The following is a 24,957-nucleotide window of genomic DNA, read 5'->3' as shown; positions in this document are numbered from 1 at the left end:
AGTCTTCTAGGAGGCATCTACTATTGGATAAAGAAATACACTTACAAGAAGCCAGCCTCTGGATAGAGCCCTATAATGGGGATAGAAAGGAAGACAAGGAAGAAGGACATGGTCCATATTCCATAGTTGCTTACGACTTAAGTTGTAGTGTGGGAAAAATCCGGTCGGAAACCACAGTCAATATTTTGGATGAGAAATTATCAAATATTAACATGCATCAGAATCACCTGGAGGGTTTGTTAAAACTCAGATTTCTGGTCCTCATACTGAGAGCTCGTTCCTAACCTGTAGTTCTGAGGTAGGGCCCAAGAATTTTCATTTCTAACAAATTGTCAGGCAATGGTGGTCCTGCTGGTCAGGTGACTATATTTTAAAACGATTTTATTTAGGCAAATATAGAATTAGACAAGGCATTGAAGGAATAACAAATAATTAAGAGGATGTTCTTTTCGATATTTAAATCTTATTGATTCCCTAATAATCTCCCCACACTGTTCCAAATTTTTTTTTCAAGCTCCCAGTTTACTGGATTCTTGGCATATGATTTGACTGGCATATTTTTATGATAAAGACAAAGCCATTACTGGTGAATTCTTTCAACCCTCTTTCTCTGTCTAATAACTCTCCCTCTCTTCATATGTATGTTCTTAACCACAATTCAGAGAATATTTGGAGAAGAAAAGCTATGGCAATAATCGTAAGTTATTTTACTTTCTTTTATAAGATGGTCTATTCTATCTCCTTCCTTTCCTTCTCTTCTACTTCTTCTTGGTAAGGAGATCTTGAAGTAATTTATGAAAACTAACTATATTAATAAATAAATGCTTAATATGGTTGTACACTTGCTCTGGTACAATTGAATGGGGGTAGTTAGAAGGAATGGCAGAGCTGCAGTGCCCTGTAGAATACAATTTAAACTGCACATGCACACCTTATAGGATATTGTCCTATTAATTTATTCTCTTTTCAGAATGTTTGTTTTACTTTATTTATCTCTTCTGCAATCAAACATGCATGTTTTCTTCTTATCTTGGAAGAAAATGCTATTTCTATTCAGATTATTTCCCTACTTTGTAGCAACTGCATTATTTTTCTAATGTATAAAAGGTATTTATTCTATTCATTCTTCCTTGAATCTCTTTGAATAATTTATCCACCCTCGACTTCCCATATCTCTTTTCTTAAGGTATACCAGTGACTTTCTCATTGAAATTTAATGGCCTCCCTTTGTCTTCATTGCCACTAACTTCCAAAGGTCAATTGCCCAATGTTTGAAACTCTCTCCTTTCTTTGCCTATTTGATGCCATGCTATCCTGGTTTTCCTCATTGGTTATTCAATTTTTTATATCCCAAGTGTAAACATAACACCAAATTGTGTGATCATTTTCTCTTTACTCTATATTTCCTTTCACATAGAAGAATCTATTGTTTCAAGATCTTATTTATTCAAGATTATTTATCAATTGTATTGGCCTTCTATTCTCGGTAGTTATTATGACTCCAGAATTCCTTGTTTTTGATATATCTCATGAGCTCCACATTTTCTTCAGGACTCTCTTACTTAGAAACCTCACCTTGATAGAGGTGCTCTGAATAGAGCCCTATAATGGGGATAGAAAGGAAGAAACCTCACCTTGAGGTTTCTAAGTAAACCCAAACGTACATCCTCACCTATTATGGGCTGTTACATTGTGTCCCCTGAAAATTTGTAGGTTGAGTTTCTAACCTCCAGTTCCTCGGAATGTGACTATATTTGGACATACAGTATTTTAGGTAACAAAGTTCAAATGAGGAAATTAGGGTGGCCCTAATTCAATAGGGCCAGTGTCCTTACAAGAAGAGGAAATTGGCTGTACGCGATGTCTCACGCCTGTAATCCCAGCACTTTGGGAGGCTGAGGCAGGGGGATTATGAGGTCAGGAGATCGAGATCATCCTGGCTAACACAGTGAAACCCCGTCTCTACTAAAAATACAAAAACAAAATTAGCCAGGCATGGTGGTGGGCGCCTGTAGTCCCAGCTATTCGGGAGGCTGAGGCGGGAGAGCAACGTGAACCCGGGAGGTGGAGGTTGCTGTGTGCCGAGATTGCACCACTGCACTCCAGGCTGGGTGACAGAGCAAGACTCTGTCAAAAAAAAAAAAAAAAAAGAAGAAGAAGAGGAAATTCAGACACAGTTTCAGAGGGAGAACCGTATGAAGACTCAGTAAGAAAATAGCCACCTACAAGCCAAGAAGAGAGGAGTCAAAAGAAAGCAACCCTGCTGAAAACTCGATCTCATACTTCTAGTCTCCAGAATTGTGAGAAATTAAATGTCTGTTGTTTAAACCATTCACTGTGTAGTGCTTCTTATGGCCACCCTAGCAAACAAATACAACATCCTTACCCTCATTTCTAAACCAGTTTCTCTTGCTGACTTTTTAAATTTTTGTCCACCTAGATAACAACTTTACTCATTTTATGTCTATTATTCCTTACACTCTAAAACCAAATTAATCAAAGTCTGCACAATTTATTTATTTTTTACTATATCACTAATATCTTTTATTTCCACTCTCTTCACCCTAATTGGATGCCTAGTCATAATGTATACACTATTGCAATGAGTTTCCAGAAGTTTCTGCAACTAGTCTTACTTTTGGCTCCCCAAGCCTCCATTCTCTAAAGGTCATCTTTGTGAAGCTAGTTTCCTCTTGTGACTCTCCTCTCATATCTATACTTAAGTATCGTTTTCTCATCATTTCCTTCATCCAAATTGTCTCTTCTTTAAAAGTGAAACAACCTCGAATTCTCTTGGGTAACTCTTTTCTAATCAATGAATCAAGAAATAATAAATTCCCTTTATTGTCTGGCATTGATCATTGTCTTGCTTTCTGTATGCTTTAGGAAATGGAAATTTATTAATAACTTCCTATTTATATTAGCTATGCATGCATTTGTTAATTGATTATATGACTAAGTCTCATCAAACTCTTATTTTTTTACACACAAAAGTTAGCATCATCTTCCTTTAATGTGGTCCTAAAATGTATCTGTTGCTATTTTCTGCAGAAAACAAAGAGACCTTGTCTTCTGTTGCTATTGAAACTGCAAATTATCTATCCAGTTTAGCAAAACTGTTATTTCAAACATGTAACATATGTTTTTCTGGTCTCTGAACATTCCCAAAAGGAATCTGTCCTTCCTCTCCTTTCCCCTACAATTTCTGAATTTCTGCTTCCATGTTTCCTAAGTTCTACATGTCTTTTCTAGTTTTAACAAGCATGTGTGTGTGTGTGTGTGTGTGTGTGCGAGCTCGCGCATATATATATAGAGAGATGATGTGTGTATTATATATATATATATATTCCTATAAACATATTTTTCTTTTTAATTGTTCTTGAGTTTTCACATACTCATCTGATTTTTCCGTAAATATTGATGTCTCTAAAAGTAGCCACCACATCTAACTATGGCCCTCAGAACAGGGTTTTACAAATTGAATCGGCTACGAATTCAAGCAGGTGTCTTCTGAGCAGACCCAGACCTAATTCTCTAATCTTTTGAAGAGATGCAATTATGACACAGAAATGATGAGTAAGATTTTAACCAAGAAGAAACACATTCAACTTTACCTATTGAACACTATCTCCATACAAAACTGAGTAATAGTAAGTCTAGTGCAAATGTCAATGACATTAAATGACCAACAGATAACTAGAAATCTCACCTGATTACTGTAACATTTATTCCTGAGATATATCAGAAGTTAATCACAATGCTTATTTGTGGTCTTAAAGATATCCTTTGAGCTTTGACCCTGTTTGAATCCCACCCATTCCCTAGGATATTTAGTAACTGAAATCTTTACACTTTGTACTAACATGCCCTGTAATACTTTTTCCTAAGTCCTCCTCACTCAAAACCTTCCCAACAGCTATTCTGAATATGTATAGGCCTATTTGGACATCAGTTTTTACACAGTTGTGTTATTCTTCCTCTAGTTATCTCTTATTCCCCAAAATGAGTTAATTCACTGACCTTACTGCTGTTCCGTTCTGGAGTTAAAATAAACATGGATGAAGACTATTTTTTCTTCCCTTATATGGGGCATATAGAGCTACTAAGACAAACTTTCTTTGCTCTTCTGTCATGTTTCTACCTTGAGTCCCTCAAGATGAATTTCCCTTATTTAGTGATAAATAGATCTGACTCTTTCTGTAGAATTATTCTCTCTCTCTCATTCCTTCTCCTCTCTGACTTTGTCTCCTTCTCTCTCTCTTTCCCTCTGTATGTGTGTATGTGAGTATCTTTTCCTAAGCATTACTAGAATGAGAAAATAGACTCTCCTGGGAATTCTATATGATGACTCAAGATTTGAGAGGAAAACAACTATCCCTATAATGGCTCCAATTAGGTAAAGCAGTTTAGGCTGGTAATTAGGGAAACCCTAGTCGCAGGGAACTCCAACTCACAGAGCTGTAGGCATCAGAATAAATGTTCTTTTTAAAAACTTCTTTTTTTCTGTGGCACTTTTTGTTGGATTGAATTTTTAATGAATCAAAATGCTAAAATCCAAGACCCAGATTTGAGGGATGTTCATACAGTAGAGGGAAGTAGATAATGAAAGGAGGGAGCTAGACTTACATCCTGTTTGTTTCCAGGACATTCTCCCCACCTTAGAAAAAACAGTTGGTCTTCCACATCTTCCATCTACTAGTTCCTATTGAAATTTGGGGCCAATATTTTATCTAATAGTGTTGATTTTCTCTTGTTTTACTTTCTTTATGCACAGAGGTCAGAGACATTTCTAGGCAGAGAAACAACAGTCAGGGAAGTTTCCCAAGGCTAAAGCAAATTAACAGCATTTTGTGCTAGTTCTATGCTAGTCCTATCAAAATTGTTTCCACTTTCCTTCATTTATTCATGAAAATTTTGAGAATAAAAAGATTAATATGATATGATTCCCTTTATAGTAAAATCAATATCTAATATAAAATATAGAAATCCTGACAAATTTGTATTTTGCAAAATGTTAATCTCCCAAGTAGATATCAAAACAAAGTGCTGGAAGGGGGCAATTAATTCTCCCTCACGAATTCAAAGGAGGCTTGACCAAAAATAACTACATCTGAAAGAACATTGCTAAGATCCCTGACCTGGAAATGGTGAGATGAAGATCCAATTTCAGCTCTGTTCAACTCCCAAAGAACACACTCTTGTGTAGGTAAGGATCAGAAGAATGAAAAGCAGAAGGCGTGCCTGAAGGCAGGCGTGTGCTCCCTTCCTATGCTCTGCAGAGCTGTCTCTGCATAGGTGCTGTCTTAGGAAATCAGGATCTGACAGACAGATCTTACCTTTCATTTTAGGAAGCAAGGTCCCTGTTTCCTTTTCTAGCTCTTCTCTCTCTATTGACTTTTAACACTGTTTAGAGGTTTGTTTTATAAAATTCACAAAGTCGAGGTCCTAAAGTGCTGGGTTTGTTCACTTTTAATAAAAAATATCTGTTATTAAAACCAAACAAACACATACACAATTATGTTCAGGAATACGACTCTTCCTATGCTTTCCTCCTGTTAGTTTTTTTTTCATGTGTGTTTTGGATGGGAAAGGGAAAAGTAAACGGGTAAATTTCTGTGAATTTTCAGACTTGAGATGAGGAGGGTTCTATCAACATAATGAAGACAGCAATGCAATGAATTAACCAAGAGAGTCTGTCTGGCAGTCCACAAGTGATATGGATAAGAAGAGTTGAAGATCAAAGACCGGTGGTTACAGATACCTTCAGAAAACGTTGTTTGTTGACTGAAAGAAAACTAGGCAAACTAGGTCGTTATAAAGATGACCTTAATAATAAAAGATAACATCTATTAAACACTTACTCTGGGTCAGGAACTGCATGTACTATGTAAATTCATTTAAGAACTATGATTATGCCAATTTTACAAATGAGAATACTGTGGTATAGAGAGGTTAAGAATCCTTCCTAGGGTCACACAACTAAGAAGCGTTACAATTAGAGTTCTACTCTAGAAGTTTAATGGCAAAGCCTCTGCTGTACTTTACTGTCCTTGTCTCTGTTATTTGAACTGTGTCTTTTTTAACAGAAGAGTGGCTACTGGGCTAAAACAGTTGCCTTAGCTCTGTGCTCCAAGTCATAGAGAATGTTTCAAGAAAACCTACTCTCTGTCCCATGAGGGAGAAATGTTTAACTACTCTCTCTAACCTGAAGAATGGTAATAAGAAGTATCTTACTTTTTCTGGAATTTTAATAGCATTGGATAAAAAAAGAATAAAATATGGGGTGCTCAGTAATCTGGAAAATAGCAGAGTAGTCCTATGAAAGTAGGCAAATGTGGAGACTCTGGTAGACCTTACAGTCCTTTCATTGTAATTGCTAACACTGTTTAAAATATGTCTCTGGAGGAAACTTGACATGAATTTAACTTACAGGTTATAAAGATAATAGCAGAGACTGTTCTTGTCTATTAAAAGAGCTTTTAACATCTATGATTAAAACACTTCAAAATAGTTTCACAATTTTTTATAACCTACTTTATCATTGTCTAATACATTAATCTTATGTGAGCACATGGCTATTCAATAGAATAGAATTTTTCAGGGGGCTGTCCAAAGTGCTAATCTCCTTCTAGCTTTTAGGGAAGATATAGTAATAAAAGATGCAATTGCATATTGAAAGTCTTAAAATGTTTTTACAATGAAATATTTAAGTGTTTTAAAACCTAGAAGTAATGACTTTTATTTAGTTACCTATTCCTGAGCATAAATGTGCTTGAATAGACTTTTCATTATATTTTTAAGGTTTGCATAACTGATTTATAAGAGTTATATTTTTTGTATAAATTCAAATCACATATATTAATTATTTGACAAAAAAATTTAAATTGAATTGCTTCATTTTTTGAGTATCCTTATGGACATATAGATTTCATAAGCTTATTTTTAATTGAAACATCTATGTTTCCATTGGATTTATTACCTTATATTTTGTTCCAGAGTTTTTTTTAATGTAACCATCCTTTGAGCCCTCAAGACAGTACATTCTCTTCTTAAATTTATCCTGCCCTGTGATATGGAGTAAGTTCTTTTTCAAAAAGTTCCAGTTTCCCAAAACAGAGATATAGACCAATGGAACAGAACAGAGTCCTCAGAAATAATACCACACATCTACAGCCATCTGATCTTTGACAAACCTGAGAGAAACAAGAAATGGGGAAAGGATTCCCTATTTAATAAATGGTGCTGGGAAAACTGGCTAGCCATAAGTCGAAAGCTGAAACTGGATCCTTTCCTTACTCCTTATACAAACATTAATTCAAGATGGATTAGAGACTTAAATGTTAGACCTAAAACCATAAAAACCCTAGAAGAAAATCTAGGTAGTACCATTCAGGACATAGGCATGGGCAAGGACTTCATGTCTAAAACACCAAAAGCAACGGCAGCAAAAGCCAAAATTGACAAATGGTATCTAATTAAACTAAAGAGCTTCTGCATAGCAAAAGAAACTACCATCAGAGTGAACAGGCAAACTACACAATGGGAGAAAATTTTTGCAATCTACTCATCTGACAAAGGGCTGATATCCAGAACCTACAAAGAATTCAAACAAATTTACAAGAAAAAAACAAATAACCCCATCAAAAAGTGGGCAAAGGATATCAACAGACATTTCTCAAAAGAAGACATTCATACAGCCAACAGACACATGAAAAAATGCTCATCATCACTCGCCATCAGAGAAATGCAAATCAAGGCCACAATGAGATACCATCTCACACCAGTTAGAATGGCAATCATTAAAAAGTCAGGAAACAACAGGTGCTGGAGAGGATGTGGAGAAATAGGAACACTATTACACTGTTGGTGGGATTGTAAACTAGTTCAACCATTATGGAAAACAGTATGGCGATTCCTCAAGGATCTAGAACTAGATGTACCATATGACCCAGCCATCCCACTACTGAGTATATACCCAAAGGATTATAAATCATGCTGCTATAAAGACACATGCACACGTATGTTTATTGCCGCACTATTCACAATAGCAAAGACTTGGAATCAACCCAAATGTCCATCTGTGACAGACTGGATTAAGAAAATGTGGCACATATACACCATGGAATACTATGCAGCCATAAAAAAGGATGAGTTTGCGTCCTTTGTAGGGACATGGATGCAGCTGGAAACCATCATTCTTAGCAAACTATCACAAGAACAGAAAACCAAACACCGCATGTTCTCATTCATAGGTGGGAACTGAACAATGAGATCACCTGGACTCGGGAAGGGGAACATCACACACTGGGGCCTATCATGGGGAAGGGGGAGGGGAGAGGGATTGCATTGGGAGTTATACCTGATATAAATGATGAATTGATGGGTGCTGACGAGTTGATGGGTGCAGCACACCAACATGGCACAAGTATACATATGAAACAAACCTGCACGTTATGCACATGTACCCTAGAACTTAAAGTATAATTAAAAAAAAAAAAAAAAGAAAAAAGAAAAAAAGAGTTCCAGTTTCCTTGTTAAAAATAACTGTTAGAAACTCAAATGAACATTTTAGGAAAATAAATGGCTTTTTTTTTTTTGGTCCTTTGAGTATTATTTCATATGAGAATAGACAGAAATTTATTTTTCTAAAATTATGTTTCACACTGACAACTTCAACTGGATGCTAACATTGCTTTTCAACATACTATGGTTTAGTAATTCTGTCATTAAACTGTATTTTACACTTATATCAGATTAAGCATGCTCTTAGCTTATTCAATTCCTAATTTAAAAACTATTCTCCTGGACTTTTCCTTATGGTTTCACAGTAAATCTCTAAGTTTTAGGCATCACTTCCACATTCAAGGCAAAATGTTGTATGATTGGGAGGCAAACAGCAAAAGCTATCCTGAAAACCCTAGCAGATTTCTGCCTGTATCATAATGGGAAGAACTCATTTACAAAGGTGGACAAAGAGTAATTGGTTTGAATACGGTTTTTGGACCAGACAATTGAGCCTATTTTTAGATTTAGAATTTAAAGATCTGTATAATTTTAAGTATTAAATTTGTTTTATGAGACTCTATAAAGAAACATTAGTTTTTAACATAGTAGCACATTTAGTTGAAAATATATGACTACATTTAATTCTGTTATTATTATAGGTTACAGAACCAGATAATGGTAGCCTTCAAGTTGTTTATAAGACAGATATAGGAATGTATATAATTTCAGCCATTTTAGATTTGTTTTAAAAGTTCAATATTTTAATAAATTATAATGTCATGCATAAATATTGTTTAAATTGTGAATAATTATAACAACAAAATATGTGGCTGTTTTTGAATGAATTGAAATTCATAAAATAAAGAGTTCAATGGAAAAAAATTGGCAACAAATGTTAAAGAAGTTAACAACAACAAGCTGCAATTGGCTATAAGATACATGTCAGTTTATTGTACTCTGGTAATTTTCAAATATAAGCATATATGTATTTTTTGCCTAATTAGATTGACAATGAATACAAGGAATGATATAAACTACATGGGATAATGTGTTGAAATAGGAACTTCCAACGAATGATGCTGGATATATAGTGTTTTAAAATATTTGGAATGGTGGTTTGTCATTATCTACTCAATCATTAATCTTGAATAGTATTGGATACTGTAGTTATACTTCTAAGAATTGATCTCACAATCATATTACAGTATTTGAGTTTATATATAAGGCTTCACTGTAGCCCCATTTAAAATTAGAAGTATTTGAAAAAAGTCTAAATTTCCATCCATAGGAATGAAATAAATAACATAAAGTTCGTGCAGACATAACACAGAATATTATGCTGCAACTATTTTATAGGGAAATAATAGATTTGTATGCTGTGACTATAAAAATAGAGTCATAAATATTGGAAAGATATAAACATATTGTCAACTCAGCAAATATCAAAACACTCATTTCATGTGTTTTTTGAAAAAAACATGTTTACATCTAAATTTATATGGAAATTTATTCTTTTTTGTGCTATCATGTACTAGATATTATTTATTCTTTCCATTTTTTATGCTCATTAAATATCCCCACTTGCCCTCCAACCTCTCCACTTCCCTTCCCAGTCTCCGGTAACAATTATTTTACTGTCTCTGTGAATTCAATTGTTTTATTTTTAGCTCCCACAAATAAGTGAGAACATGCAAAGTTTGTCTTTCTGTGCCTGGCTTATTACACTGAACATAATGACTTCCAAGTACATCCATTTTGCTTCAGATGACAGAATCTCATTCTTTTTAATGGCTAAATAGCACTCCATTCTGTGTATTTTATGTATTTCCCTTTAATTCTACTTACCCTCATTTTTTTCTATACATTATTTAAACTAACTTGATAAATGTTTTCTCTATGTATTCTTATAAAACATGTACTTTTGTTTCTTACACATGTACTTTTTATTGATGTAAACTGTGCTGATTTCATTGTGTTGCTTATTTTTACCTTTTAGTATTATTTACAGGAATTATTTTTGTTTCTTTGTGTTCAATAACTCATAATATTTAACACCTGCATGATTCTCTGAACTATTGATTTGGCATATGTTAAGTACCTGTTTTCTCCATAATAAGCTCCAGATTGCCTCCAACCACCTAACATTCTGAACAACCTCTTCATGTATGTCAGCTTTTAAACATGTGTAAAAAAGTATTTCAGAAATATTCCTAGGAGCAGGATTATTAAAACCAAGGATACACTTGAACTTCATTTCTACAGATTTTTCTCTAAAATGACCACACCAGTTTACATTCTTATCAGCTGTGCATGTATTTCTTTGTCTCTTCATCTTCTCTAATACTTGGCCTCAATAAAGATTTTTAAGCATCTCTTCATGTAATTACTAGACTTTAGAGTTTATCTGCCTTTAAATTGTTTGTCTATATCATTTGCCAAATTTCTTTTAAGTTTTCTTTATTTTCTCACTTTTTTAAGGAGGTCATATTTTTTTCATAAAAGTACAAAAAATTTGCCATCCAAAACAAACTAAATAAATGTGACCTAAGAGGTGGTATTTTGATTTCAGACAAAGATACACTGGCCAACTTACCTAACAGAGCAGTATCTTTTTTTTATCATTTTATTTATTTTTTCTAATTATACTTTAAGTTATAGGGTACATGTGCACAACATGCAGGTTTGTTACATACGCATACATGTGCCACGTTGGTATGCTGCACCCATTAACTCGTCATTTACGTTAGGTATATCTCCTAATGCTATACCTCCCCCTTCACCCCATCCCATGACAAGCCCCAGTGTATGATGTTCCCCTTCCTGGGTCCACCCGTTCTCATTGTTCAATTCCCACCTATGAGTGAGAACATGCGATGTTTGGGTTTTTGTCCTTGTGATAGTTTGCTGAGAATGATGGTTTCCAGTTTCATCCATGTCCCTACAAAAGACATCAACTCATCCTTTTTTATGGCTGCATAGTATTCCATGGTGTATATGTGCCATATTTTCTTAATCCAGTCTGTCATCGATGGACATTTGGGTTGATTCCAAGTCTTTGCTATTGTGAATAGTGCGGCAATAAACATACGTGTGCATGTGTCTTTATAGCAGCATGATTTATAATCCTTTGGGTATATACCCAGTAATGGGATGGCTGGGTCAAATGGTATTTCTAGTTCTTGATCCTTGAGGAATCACCACACTGCTTGAACTAGTTTACAGTCGCACCAATAGTGTAAAAGTGTTCCTATTTCTCCACATCCTCTCCAGCACCTGTTGTTTTCTCACTTTTTAATGATTGCCATTCTAACTGGTGTGAGATGGTATCTCATTGTGGTTTTGATTTGCATTTCTCCGATGGTCAGTGATGATGAGCATTTTTTCATGTGTCTGTTGGCTGTATGAACGTCTTCTTTTGAGAAGTGTCTGTTCACATCCTTTGCCCACTTTTTGATGGGGTTGTTTTTTTCTTGTAAGTTAGTTTGAGTTCTTTGTAGACTCTGGATATTAGCCCTTTGTCAGATGAGTAGATTGCAAAAATTTTCTCCCATTCTGTAGGTTGTCTGTTCACTCTGATGGTAGTTTCTTTTGCTGTGCAGAAGCTCTTGAGTTTAATTAGATCCCATTTGTCAATTTTGGCTTTTGTTGTCATCATTTTTGGTGTTCTAGACATGAAGTCCTTGCCCATGCCAATGTCCTGAATGGTATTGCGTAGGTTTTCTTCTAGGGTTTTTATGGTTTTAGGTCTAACATTTAAGTCTTTAATCCATCTTGAATTAATTTTTGTATAAAGTGTAAGGAAAGGATCCAGTTTCAGCTTCCTACTTATGGCTAGCCTGTTTTTCCAGCACCATTTATTAAATAGGGAATCTTTTCCCTATTTCTTGTTTTTGTCAGGTTTGTCAAAGATCAGATGGTGGTAGATGTGTGGTATTATTTCTGAGGACTCTGTTCTGTTCCATTGGTCTATATCTCTGTTTTGGTACCAGTACCATGCTGTTTTGGTTACTGTAGCCTTGTAGTATAGTTTGAAGTCAGGTAGCATGATGTCTCCAGCTTTGTTCTTTGTCCCTGTTTGCAGATGGCATGATTGTATATTTAGAAAACCCCATCCTCTCAGCCCAAAATCTCCTTAAGCTGGTAAGCAACTTCAGCAAAGTCTCAGGATACAAAATCAATGTGCAGAAATCACAAGCATTCTTATACACCAATAATAGACAAACAGAGAGCCAAATCATGAGTGAACTCCCATTCACAATTGCTTCTAAGAGAATAAAATACCTAGGAATCCAACTTACAAGGGATGTGAACAACCTCTTCAAAGAGAACTACAAACCACTGTTCAACGAAATAAAAGAGGACACAAACAAATGGAAGAACATTCCATGCTCATGGATAGGAAGAATCAATATCATGAAAATGGCCCCACTGCCCAAGGTAATTTATAGATTCAATGCCATCCCCATCAAGCTACCAATGACTTTCTTCACAGAATTGGAAAAAGCTACTTTAAAGTTCACATGGCACCAAAAAGGAGCGCGCATTGCCAAGACAATCCTAAGTCAAAATAACAGAGCAGTTTCTAGTTATAGAATATCATCTAGAATACTTCTGAATTTTGTGCGATGTTTGGACTAACCCAAAACGTTTTGCTTACATATGTATGGTAAGCAATAAGGATAAAATAAAATGTTCTATAATTCTTTCATCTCTTGTACATATTTTTTAATTCTACATTGCATGAAGAGTTTTTGGATTTAGTTTTTATTTTCTTTTAAAGGACTTTTTAAATGCCCTAACTTTATTTTCAAGCACAGATGAAGTAAAGATGATCATGAACCACAAAAATGATGAAGAAAATATTACAAAAAGGAGAATGCAACTTTCAAAGACTGACTCCCTTGTATCTCTTCACAGCCCAGCACTCAGTCTCAAATCTTTAGCACCTGCTCTATTTATAAATAAGCTAAAATCTCTTCAAGGGTGAAAACTCTTTATCATATAAATGAGCAGAGCATTTGGTTAAATAACAACACATTTGACACAGATAGTGTTTCTGAAAATGATAGAATTGTTTTAAAAATTAACTAACGGCCGGGCGCGGTGGCTCAAGCCTGTAATCCCAGCACTTTGGGAGGCCGAGGCGGGTGGATCACGAGGTCAGGCGATCGAGACCCTCCTGGCTAACACGGTGAAACCCCGTCTCTACTAAAAATACAAAAAAAAAAAAAAAAAAAAAAAAAAAAACTTGCCGGGCGAGGTGGCGGGCGCCTGTAGTTCCAGCTACTCCGAGGCTGAGGCGGGAGAATGGCGGGAACCCGGGAGGCGAAGCTTGCAGTGAGCCGAGATCACGCCACTGCACTCCAGCCTGGGCGACAGAGCGAGACTCCGTCTCAACAAAAAAATAAATAAATAAATAAAAATAAAAATAAAAATTAACTAACAATACAATTCAAAAGTATATACAACCCAATAGAATATCTTAAGATTCAGATAATAAGTATTATATATTAAATTTATGCAATCTCAGAATGGTACATTGTCAAATGAAGTATACACACAACCAAGTATAGTAACTTATCAAGTGTTTTACACATGGGTGCTAAAACAACAATTAATTAGCTTTGTGCTAGTAAATCTGTAAGTCAGAGGCAACAGGATAAGATAGGCTAGACCTTAGGCTCTAGTCTCTGGGTTCTGGACCCCAGGGACCAGGTTTCAGGCAGGTTGGGTTCAGGTGAGCTTTACATGTTCTCATTATCCGAACCAGTGGCTCTCTGGGCATGGCTTCATATTGGTTTAGTGTTGAAAGGGAAGGAGCTACCTAACGCAAGCTTGATATGGTTTGGTTGTGTCCCCACCCAAAATCTTATCTTGAATTATAACCCCCAGTGTCTATGGGGATTAAGTGCCCATAATGTTTCTATCTGTGATATCTCCAAACAGTTTTTAATCTTATTTTATTCAGCTTCCTCATTATTTTCAGTTGAAAGTTAGGTCTACTACAAGCTATTTTATTTTGGTTAGAAACATACATGGTTGTCTGATTTTGTTTTAAGGTGACTTTTTTATTGCTAACTGTTGCAGCACTTTGGTTTTATCCTCAGTTGGCTATGCCTTCTCTTTCTGGAACACCTATTTCATTAATATTGCATTTCTAGGATTTAGTTTTTTTGTCATCAATCTGGATAGGGCACCTTATTTATTATTTTTTGAGCTTTACAATACTTTCTGAAGTCAAAATTCTAACTCTCTAGTTTAGTTTTCTGGAGTACTCCATTTTCTTCTTCTTCCATTGCATTTTTATATTCTGTAATGTTTTTTATTATCACTAACTTTGCCATCACAAACTAATTTATTTCATGTATTAATAGTAAAAGATCTCTATGATTTCATTACATATTTAAAATTATTTTTGTGACTCTTGCTTAGGGTGATTAGCTAAAGAAATGGTATTATTAACAGAACATATTCATTTTAGAAATTACATTAGCCTGTGTCCAAAGGTGCATCATGTACCTGAAAATGCACTTTTCAATGTAGTTTTCATACACACACGCACACACACACACACACAAATCTCCAAATTACACACGCTAAATATACAAACACACACATATATGTATATACAAAGCATTTGGGAAGGTGTTTAGGGGACATAAATACCCTCCAAACAAGCAAAAAAATATATAAACATTAAAACCTGATAGGTAACTTCTTTTCAAAATCATGTTTTCAATTGATCATGATAAAGAGTTGTAGATCTTAATCTCTTGATGAAAATGTCTCAAGAATTTTATGCAATATAGTATAAAAGTATATACAACCCAACAGAATATCTTAAGATTCAGATAATAAGTGCTATATATTAAATTTATACAATCTCAGAATGGTACATTGTCAAATGAAGTACACACGCAACCGAGCATAGTAATTTATCAAGTGTTTTACACATGGGTACTAAAATAACGATTAATTAGCTTTGTGCTAGTAAGCCTGTAAGTCAGAGGCAACAGAATAAGATAGGCTAGACTTCAGGCTCTAATCTCTGGGTTCTGGACCCCAGGCACCAGGCTTTAGGTAGGTTGGGTTCAGGTGAGCTTTACATGTTTTAATGTTTTAACATTTTTCAAACTAATGTTTGCTGGTTAGAAATATAATGTGTTGTGCACATGAATTCTCCTTGGTTTTCTCCTTTTGGTTTGCTTTACAATCTTTTAAAGAATGCAGATATAATGGATTTACCTTTTTATAGATAATTGGGATTTTCAGGGGCAAGTTACCCTTGAATTGGTCTTCTAATCATATACTGAGAGGTTAGATCATGAAGTAAGCAAGCACCTCTCTGGCTCATGAACATGCTTTTGAGAGGAGAAAGCACAAATTGCTACACCCTCCCTCTTTTGGGGTCTGTTTAAAGAACTAAACTAATGAAGGCATCCCTAAGGTCACTGTAAATGCTGACGGTTTTTATTCAGATATATAGCAATATCACCTCCAAAACAATATTTTTAATTAGGCTAATTTTCTGTTTGATAATTCTTATAGAAGAAGAACTATTCTGGTTGAATTATATAAGACATTGTGAATACCTCCTGTAACATCTTTTAGTCACAGAAGGGAAAGAAACAAGTGTCTTTTCCTATCTCTCTCCCTCCTACTCTCTCTCTCTCTCTCTGGGCTAAATTGCATGGATACTATGTATGCAGGTACTTGTGAGGACAGTTCCTAAAGGTGTCCACTGGGGTAGAAGTTGCACTCTGTGGTCTTTCTGTGGATTCTCCAGCACCCTTTGTCCATCCTCTTCTTCAACTCATATTGCTGGAAACTTGGGAATGATAATATAGCAGGTTCAAATTCCCATGAGAAAATAATGTGTTTTCCGAGGAGCCATGAACTGCAACCTTTAGTCAAGTACAAGTCTTTTGGTGTAAGTTCATGTTTTCTTTATTTATGATTACTATGAACCATGTTTAAAATGATTGGGAAGGAAACATGTCATACAGAATTGAAAGGCCATCTCCCCTTCCCTTTCTCAGCTGCTTTTAACAGCATTTTTTTTTTTAATTTATTGGTTTCCTTGTTAGATTAGAGCTCTAATTCATTTAGAAAAATGTATAATATAGTCAAATTATATTATGAAGAATCACCAATGTGCATGTTTTACTCTGTTGGCTATGGGAACCCAAACTAGAACTTTTGAAGTTAGGGTAGCCTATCTTTACATAGCATGTGATCCACCAGCTGAAGACTAGGGAACAAATATTTAGGTGAGCAACTTCCTCACCTAATATGCTGGAAATATTTCAGATATTCATAAATTGCCACCTCCCCATCCCTAGCCATTCAAGTTGTTCTCCGTTTGGAATTTCCAACACCTCCTGAAAAGATTACTTCAAATTGTCTTCTAAATAGGCCCTTCCCTTGCCTCTATTGAATCCCTTTGAATTTTATTTTATCTGCACTATTTCTTCAGGAAACCATTTAGATTTTGTCTATTGAAGTCACTCTTTTCTGTTTGTCAGGATTTACATAGGTTTTTCAGGGTTTTCTTGGGGGAAGTAATGTGATACATGTTGGAAAGGGTTGTTTTATATTTTCTCTCTTTGTGTTCACATGTTAATATGACCACTGCTGGACCACTCAATAAAAAATGAGAATCATTATTATCTTTTCTGGGTTTAAAGCCTTTAAGAAGTTAATATAATCTAAGGTTTGGTCATTTTATTGGATTGCTAAAGAAGAAAATTAAAATGTGAGATAAAATCACTGTCTTCATTTCAAAATTTTACTGTATTTTTTAAAGATAATTATAATAATTGTGTATAAATAATTATAGAAAATTAAATGAAGGCAATGTTAGTAAATATGGAAAGAAGAGGAAAGTTTTTAAATTTATTAGTCAAAAAGTTAAATGAATCATATGTTTTTGACACTACCATTCAATGAATACACCAAAGATTTTTTACTGTAAATAAAGAAAGTGAAGATGTTTAACTCTGGAAAGGGCAAACAATAACTAAAATTGATATTTGTGGAAACCAAAGTATATTACTATAAATAGTATCCTATATTGTAGTTTTCTTTTAAACATGTGTGGCAGTACTAATAATCTAATCTTACTAAAAACATAATTATTCTAATAAATAGGTAACTACATCACTAAAAATAAAGATAAAACTTAATTAAATGTTGTTTTGGCTTTTTCTTAGATCTCTATTTCTGGAAAAACCCAATGAGGTAATCCATGACTCATAATTAAACAAAAAAACTTTTCTAAGATCTGTTACCTAAAAAAAGACATACTACCTCAGAGCACATTGTCAACTTCTGAAGTGTAAGCTCTATAGTTCTAACCCTCTAAAGTGGCAAACAAATTTTCTTTAACCACAGCATTTCAGAAGAAAGAAACTACAGTTATTCATCCACAAAATAAGGTTCCTCATGATATGCACAGCAAGTTTTACAATGATGACACAGAGAGTATAAATATTTTTTCTAGGTATAGGGAAAATAATTAGGATGACAGAAATTTCAGTGTGACAAAGCACTAGGTATAGAGTAATCTCATGTTCTAATCTGTTAGACAAACATTAAAGCAATGGAAGGGACCAGGCATGGTGACTCACACCTGTAATCCCAGCACTTTGGGAGGCCAAGGAGGTTGGATCACCTGAGGTCAGGAGTTCAAGACCAGCCTAACCAACACAGTGAAACCCCATCTCTACTAAAAATGCAAAAATTAGCTGGGCAGGGTGGTGCATGCCTGTAATCCTGGCTCCTAGAGAGGCTGAGGCAAGAGAATCATTTGAATCCAGCAGGCGGAGGTTGCAGTGAGCTGAGATCATGCCATTCCACTCCAGCCTGGGCAACAAGAATGAAACTCCATCCCCCCCGCTCCAAAAAAAAAGAAAAAAAGAAAAAAAAAGAAAAGGAAGGGAACCTGTGGCTCTGTATTAACTTCCAGACTTGTTCAACACTTTTTGAAAACAGAACAGTTTTTTAATCGCATTGTTCATGTCCTTGTTTCTCAGGCTATAAATGATGGGATTGAAGAATGGAGCAAGTACAGTAAACATCAGTGCAATGGCTGTGTCCAAAACTGGTGGATAAGTGTCGCTGAAATGCAAGTACATGAGCGATACACTGCCAAAGAATATCAGGAATACCATGAGGTGGCCTGCACAGGTAGAAAAAGCCTTTTGCCTCCCTTCAGAAGAGGGAATCCTCAGTATCACAGTGACAATTCTTACATAGGACAGGGCAATAATTAGGAAGGTAATGATGATGGTCACAGCAGGAATCACATCCTCAATCAGAATCATGGACGTGTCTGTACAGGCCAGGCTTAGCACAGGGACCATGTCACAGAAGATCTGATGGATTTGATTGGGCCCACAGAAAGGCAGTATGGAAAAAATCACAATCTCAGGAAGCAGGATAAGGAAACCAAAGATGCAGGAACCTGCAGAGAGCTGAGTAGAGAGCCAGGGGGTCATGATCATTTGATAGCGAAGAGGGTTGCAGATGGCAAAGTATCTGTCAATGGCCATGGTGGTCAGCAAGATCCCCCCTGAATTTCCAAGTGAGTGGAAGAAATACATCTGCAAGAAGCAGCCCATCATGGAGATGGCCTTCTTTTCACTGATGAGGTTGGAGAGCATCTTGGGAATGGTGGCTGTGGTGTACCAGATCTCCAGAAAGGAAAATATACTGATAAAATTATACATGGGGTTGTGGAGATGGGTGCTCAGCCTTACAGCAGAGAAGATTAATAAGTTACCAATGATAATAAAAGTGTAGATGAAAAGTAAAGGAAAGAGGTACAGGAGACTACCATCCTGAAGCCGAGGGAAACCAGTGAAGATAAATTCAGTCACTGTTGACTGGTTTCTGCTCTCCATATTTCCTAGTAGGGCTACCTGTGAATGAAGAGAGGGCATAGTCCAGCTCATGAGAAGGTAGAGAAAAAAATAAATAAGATGTACAGCTAAACAACTTTGAGGAATAAGAACTACCTTGAAGGTTTCATTTTTTTTTCTGACTTTAAGCTAGTGTACATATTGTCCAATGTCTGATTTTTTTTCATATCAAACGTCAAACTTTTTTTTGTATCAAACATCGGACAATGTGTACAGCAGTTTAAAGTCAGAAAAAAAGAAACCTTCAAGGTAGTTCTTCTTATTCCTCAAAGTTGTTTAGTTGTACATCTTATTTATTGGCACAACTGCAGAAATAGGGGTCTCCAAATGTTTTAACAGTAAAAAAAAAACTAGTTAAAATTATTTTTATTTTAGCTTAATGTCTAATGCAAGTATTTGCATTTATAAGTTATATACATTTACTATATTATGGTACAATAATACAAAATTATATATGTGTAGCTTATATAATAAATTTTAAAAGTAAAATGTATGAATACAAATAAAGTTATATTACATAGAAGTTATATTATGTTCTTTCCCTACCCGACTGGGCCATTGTGCACATGCTCTTTGAAAATCTCTAGTCTAAGGTGTTACAATGTAAGCCTGAAGTTGACATTGAAATCCTAAGTCTATTGTTACCTATATGTCTTTTGAAAAATTACTTAATATCTCAGAGTCTCAGGTACTCAGTTGCAAAATGGGATTAAAAATAGTACCCATCTAACAAGGATGCTGTAGGATTTAGTAAATACTTGCAGAAAGATTTGGACAGTGTTTGACAGGCAACTTCTGGAAAGAGTGATACAATCTACCTCACTGCATTTCTTGTTCTCCTTTAACACTGCTGTGCACTTCCTCCTGAGCATTATACTGATACTATTCTGATCACATTCATCAGTGCCCCGCTAATTACTAATGGAAACTATCCAGTCCTCTCTGGCACTTGACACTTTTCCTTACTCCTGCTTGAGACTTTGGTCCTCTGTTTCCACGACTCCATTCTCAAGGGATGTGATGTCCAGATGGCTTTAAAGGCAGTTCTAGCTTTGACTTTTGCTTCTGTTTTATTTATTTTTATTTGTATTTTCTTTCTCATTCTGCCTCTTCTCTCTTATATTAGTTTGTGTTGTCTTTCTTAAACTCCTTCCCAAGAGTTTATTTTCCCCAGGTTCCTATCATCCACTTCAACCTCATATAGTTTTACACGCTCCTTAGTGATCTCATCCACTTACAGGATTTAACTATTAATACTTCTAAATGTTTTTCTCTAACCAATCTCTTTTCATAAGCTTCACACCAACTATCTGACTCCTAACTCTCTGTAGCTTCACCTGCTAACATTCTCCCACTCCTCTCTCCCCTGCAATCCCATTGTTCATGTTGCTTTCTAAAATCACAGTTCCCTCCTGTTTGCACTACTTCCTCTGACTTTAAAGTAACATACCCCTCCCTCCTTTGCACCCTCTTCTCACACAAAAGCAATATATACTGCTGGTTGAAAGTCTAGATGCCAGAGGAAAAATTGCTATCATTTAAATTCTCTTTATGGCTTACCAGCTCTGTGACTTAACATGAAGTTACTTAGCTTCTCTATGCCTTTAATATCTCATTTGTAAAATTGAGAAAATATTAACACTGGTTAATGAGGTCCTGAGAATGACTAAACATTTTATAATAACAATAGAATTGTATAGTATAGTATACGGTATTATTGCCTCACTAATTGCTGGTACTATTCCAAGCACATTACATATATTTTTCACCTCATGGTCTTAATGTTCCAATGAGGTGAAATGATTATCCCCATTTTACAGAGGAGAAAACTTAGGCACAAACAGGTTAAGTTCTTTATCCAGAAATTCTCAGTTAATGAAGGGCAAAGTCAGAGTTTAAATCTATGCACTGTATCTCTAGAGACACACTCTAACCTACATACAGTTGACTGCCTCTACCAATATGTGTAAATGTATTTTAAAACCTTAGTGTCAGGAATATAGGAAACACTTGGAAGTGTTGAATGCCATTATGCTGTATTGAAGCGTTCGTCAGGATCCATCATCAACTTACTTGTTTACCTTCTCTAGAATATGGGTCTCTCCTTCAGGACAGTGAATGTCTTTTATCCCTCATAGTGACTACAACATAGTGACTACAACAGTTAATACGTAGAGATGGTAGGTATCAAATAAATTAACTTGAAACTCAGCCACTTGGTACAATTATAATTAAGTGCACAAGACAGCCATGAATAAGTGAACAAAGAAAATTGGGAACTGTTTGAAAAGGGAAGTATGACAATTCAGTTCTAATGAGAGCCCCAATCATGTCTTGACTAGATGATCTCTCAGAAAATGGCATTATAAATGTGGCATGCTGTTTCATATATACCCATGCCCAGAACCACACTGAATAGAGCTTCCTCCTGTAAATATCTTTGTCTCCCACCCTTATTCAAAGTTCTAAATTCTTTAATAATAAGGTCTTCAGGTTATGAAATGACGATTATGATGATGATTATGCATGGTGAGTGAATTTGGTCTTTTTATGACTGAGTCATCTACACTCACCTTTCTTTTTTTTTTTTTTATTATACTTTAAGTTCTAGGGTACATGTGCATAACATGCAGGTTTTTTACATATGTATACTTATGCCATGTTGGTGTGCTGCACCCATCAACTCGTTAGCACCCCTCAATTCATCATTTATATCAGGTATAACTCCCCAATGCAATCCCTCCCTCCTACCCCCTCCCCATGATAGGCCCCAGTATGTGATGTTCCCCTTCCCGAGTTCAGTTCCCACCTATGAGTGAGAACATGCGGTGTTTGGTTTTCTCTTCTTGTGATAGTTTGCTAAGAATGATGGTTTCCAGCTGCATCCATGTCCCTACAAAGGACGCAAACTCATCCTTTTTGATGGCTGCATGGTATTCCATGGTGTATATGTGCCACATTTTCTTAATCCAGTCTGTCACTGATGGACATTTGGGTTGATTCCAAGTCTTTGCTATTGTGAATAGTGCCGCAATAAACATACGTGTGCATGTGTCTTTGTAGTAGAATAATTTATAATCCTTTGGGTATATACCCAGTAGTGGGATGGCTGGGTCATATGGTACATTTAGTTCTAGATCCTTGAGGAATTGCCATACTGTTTTCCATAATGGTTGAACTAGTTTACAATCCCACCAACAGTGTAAAAGTGTTCCTATTTCTCCACATCCTCTCCAACACCTGTTGTTTCCTGACTTCTTAATGATTGCCACAAACAAATGGAAGAACATACCATGCTCATGGATAGGAAGCATCAATATCGTGAAAATGGCCATACTGCCCAAGGTTATTTATAGATTCAATGCCATCCCCATCAAGCTACCAATGACTTTCTTCACAGAATTGGAAAAAACTGCTTTAAAGTTCATATGGAACCAAAAAAGAGCCCGCTTTGCCAAGACAATCCTAAGTCAAAAGGACAAAGCTGGAGGCGTCACGCTACCTGACTTCAAACTATACTACAAGGCTACAGTAACCAAAACAGCATGGTACTGGTACCAAAACAGAGATATAGACCAATGGAAAAGAACAGAGTCCTCAGAAATAGTACCACACATCTACAGCCATCTGATCTTTGATAAACCTGAGAGAAACAAGAAATGGGGAAAGGATTCCCTATTTAATAAATGGTGCTGGGAAAATTGGCTAGCCATAAATAGAAAGCTGAAACTGGATCCTTTCCTTACCCCTTATACGAAGATTAATTCAAGATGGATTAGAGACTTAAATGTTAGACCTAATATCATAAAAACCCTAGAAGAAAATCTAGGTAGTACCATTCAGGACATAGGCATGGGCAAGGACTTCATGTCTAAAACACCAAAAGCAACGGCAGCAAAAGCCAAAATTGACACATGGGATCTAATTAAACTAAAGAGCTTTTGCACAGCAAAAGAAACTACCATCAGAGTGAACAGGCAACCTACAGAATGGGAGAAAATTTTTGCAACCTACTCATCTGACAAAGCGCTAATATCCAGAATCTGCAAAGAACTCAAACAAATATACAAGAAAAAAACAAACAACCCCATCAAAAAGTGGGGAAAGGATATGAACAGACATTTCTCAAAAGAAGACATTCATACAGCCAACAGATACATGAAAAAATGCTCATCATCACTCGCCATCAGATAAATGCAAATCAAAACCACAATGAGATACCATCTTACACTCACCTTTCTAAAGATACAGGGACTCCTCAGTCTGCCTCACTCTCTACATCCTTGATATTTCTTCAGCTTCTTCAAAAAGGGATTTATAGTCTCTCCACAGGGCATCCAGGGAATAACAGGAAGCGGAACCGGGCTCTGTGGAGGGTTCTTCCCCTCCACTGCACTGAAGTGAATCATCTTCTCTCATGGGGTTAATTAACAGAAAGTTTCCCCTCTTACTCTCCTTTTGTTAGATTTTCAGATCAAAGTTGTCAATAAATATATATATATATAATATATATATATATATTTTTTTTTTTTTTTTTCCCTGATTGTACTCACCCTCCCAAATTTGTAAGCTTCTTTCTCCAGCACTTTCATGATTGTCTCAGCTGTTCTTGAGTCTACCAGTGTACTAGGCAAAGGGCAGTTTTGACATGGTCCTGGCCTTCTTACATGAACACACAGATTTGGAAAGCCTTGAAGAAAATATACTGACACCAGAAGATCATCTTGAAAAGCTATTTTACAGACAATAAGGACATTTCATAATAAACATGTCACTGGGGATTTAGTGCCGATACTGAAGAAAGTGAGGAAACCATGTCTTTTTTTGCTTTTCTCATGCCGCGAGTATGTATGGGTCTTTCCTACCTTGAACAACTCACACTGGTTCTGCTGCCTTCTCTATTGAAGATCAATATCTCATCTTTTCTACAAGAGTATTATTTATATCATGTGCTTCATCCACCGATCTGTTGAAATCGCAAAGTTCTCATTTTTTTCAAAGTTAATTACTTTTATCATGTCATCTTCTTCTGGAAATATGTATCAAGTTCTCAAATAGGAAGACATACTTTCTGAGTTTTGTCTAACTTTGCTTCTTATGATTTGAGAGCCTATTTTGGTTATCTAACTTGTAGTTTTTTTAATTCAAAAATGTCAACAGACCACATTGTATTTCCAATGATTTTGTATAATGTAAAACAGTCTCTTTTGATCCCATGACTCAAGCATTCTCAGGCTCAGAAATATTTTCCTTTAATTTTAATTATTATTTTCCTCTGTTTTGCTTGTTTTTTTTTTCTAGAATTCCCGTAATCATATTTTGCTCTGTAGTATCTATTAATACATTATCCATATATGTCTTTTTCTCTTTGCAGATGATATTTGGCTCTTCATGTGGCTTCTCTAAATTCTGAGACATATCTTCCAGGCAATCTTACAAATCATTAATTTAATTTTCTGTAGTATTTAATATATTCTTCACTATCTCCATTGTATTTTTTATTTGCCAACATTTTTTTCTGATAGCTATC

The 24,957-nt window shown here is 35.6% G+C and overlaps 1 protein-coding gene across 1 annotated transcript; it reads right to left on the bottom strand.

Moving 5' to 3' along the window:
- Positions 1 to 18,441: 18,441 nt before the first annotated feature.
- LOC117075056 (olfactory receptor 6K3) lies at positions 18,442 to 23,925 on the bottom strand. The gene is made up of 2 exons (XM_033197082.1): positions 23,663 to 23,925; positions 18,442 to 19,427 (listed from the first exon to the last, which is right to left on the bottom strand). The coding sequence occupies exon 2, from the start codon at positions 19,407 to 19,409 to the stop codon at positions 18,462 to 18,464; it is 948 nt and encodes a 315-aa protein (XP_033052973.1). The 5' UTR covers positions 19,410 to 19,427; positions 23,663 to 23,925; the 3' UTR covers positions 18,442 to 18,461.
- Positions 23,926 to 24,957: the final 1,032 nt, after the last annotated feature.

This window comes from Trachypithecus francoisi, unplaced genomic scaffold (genome assembly GCF_009764315.1).
Source record: "Trachypithecus francoisi isolate TF-2019V2 unplaced genomic scaffold, Tfra_2.0 Lachesis_group5, whole genome shotgun sequence".
NCBI classification, from domain to species: domain Eukaryota; kingdom Metazoa; phylum Chordata; class Mammalia; order Primates; family Cercopithecidae; genus Trachypithecus; species Trachypithecus francoisi.
Note: the sequence above shows the minus strand (reverse complement) of the source record. Positions and strands in the feature narration are given on the sequence as shown.

Excerpts from the sequence above, each read along its gene's own strand:
- LOC117075056 (XM_033197082.1), bottom strand. The coding sequence starts at position 19,409 with ATGGAGAGCAGAAACCAGTCAACAGTGACTGAATTTATCTTCACTGGT.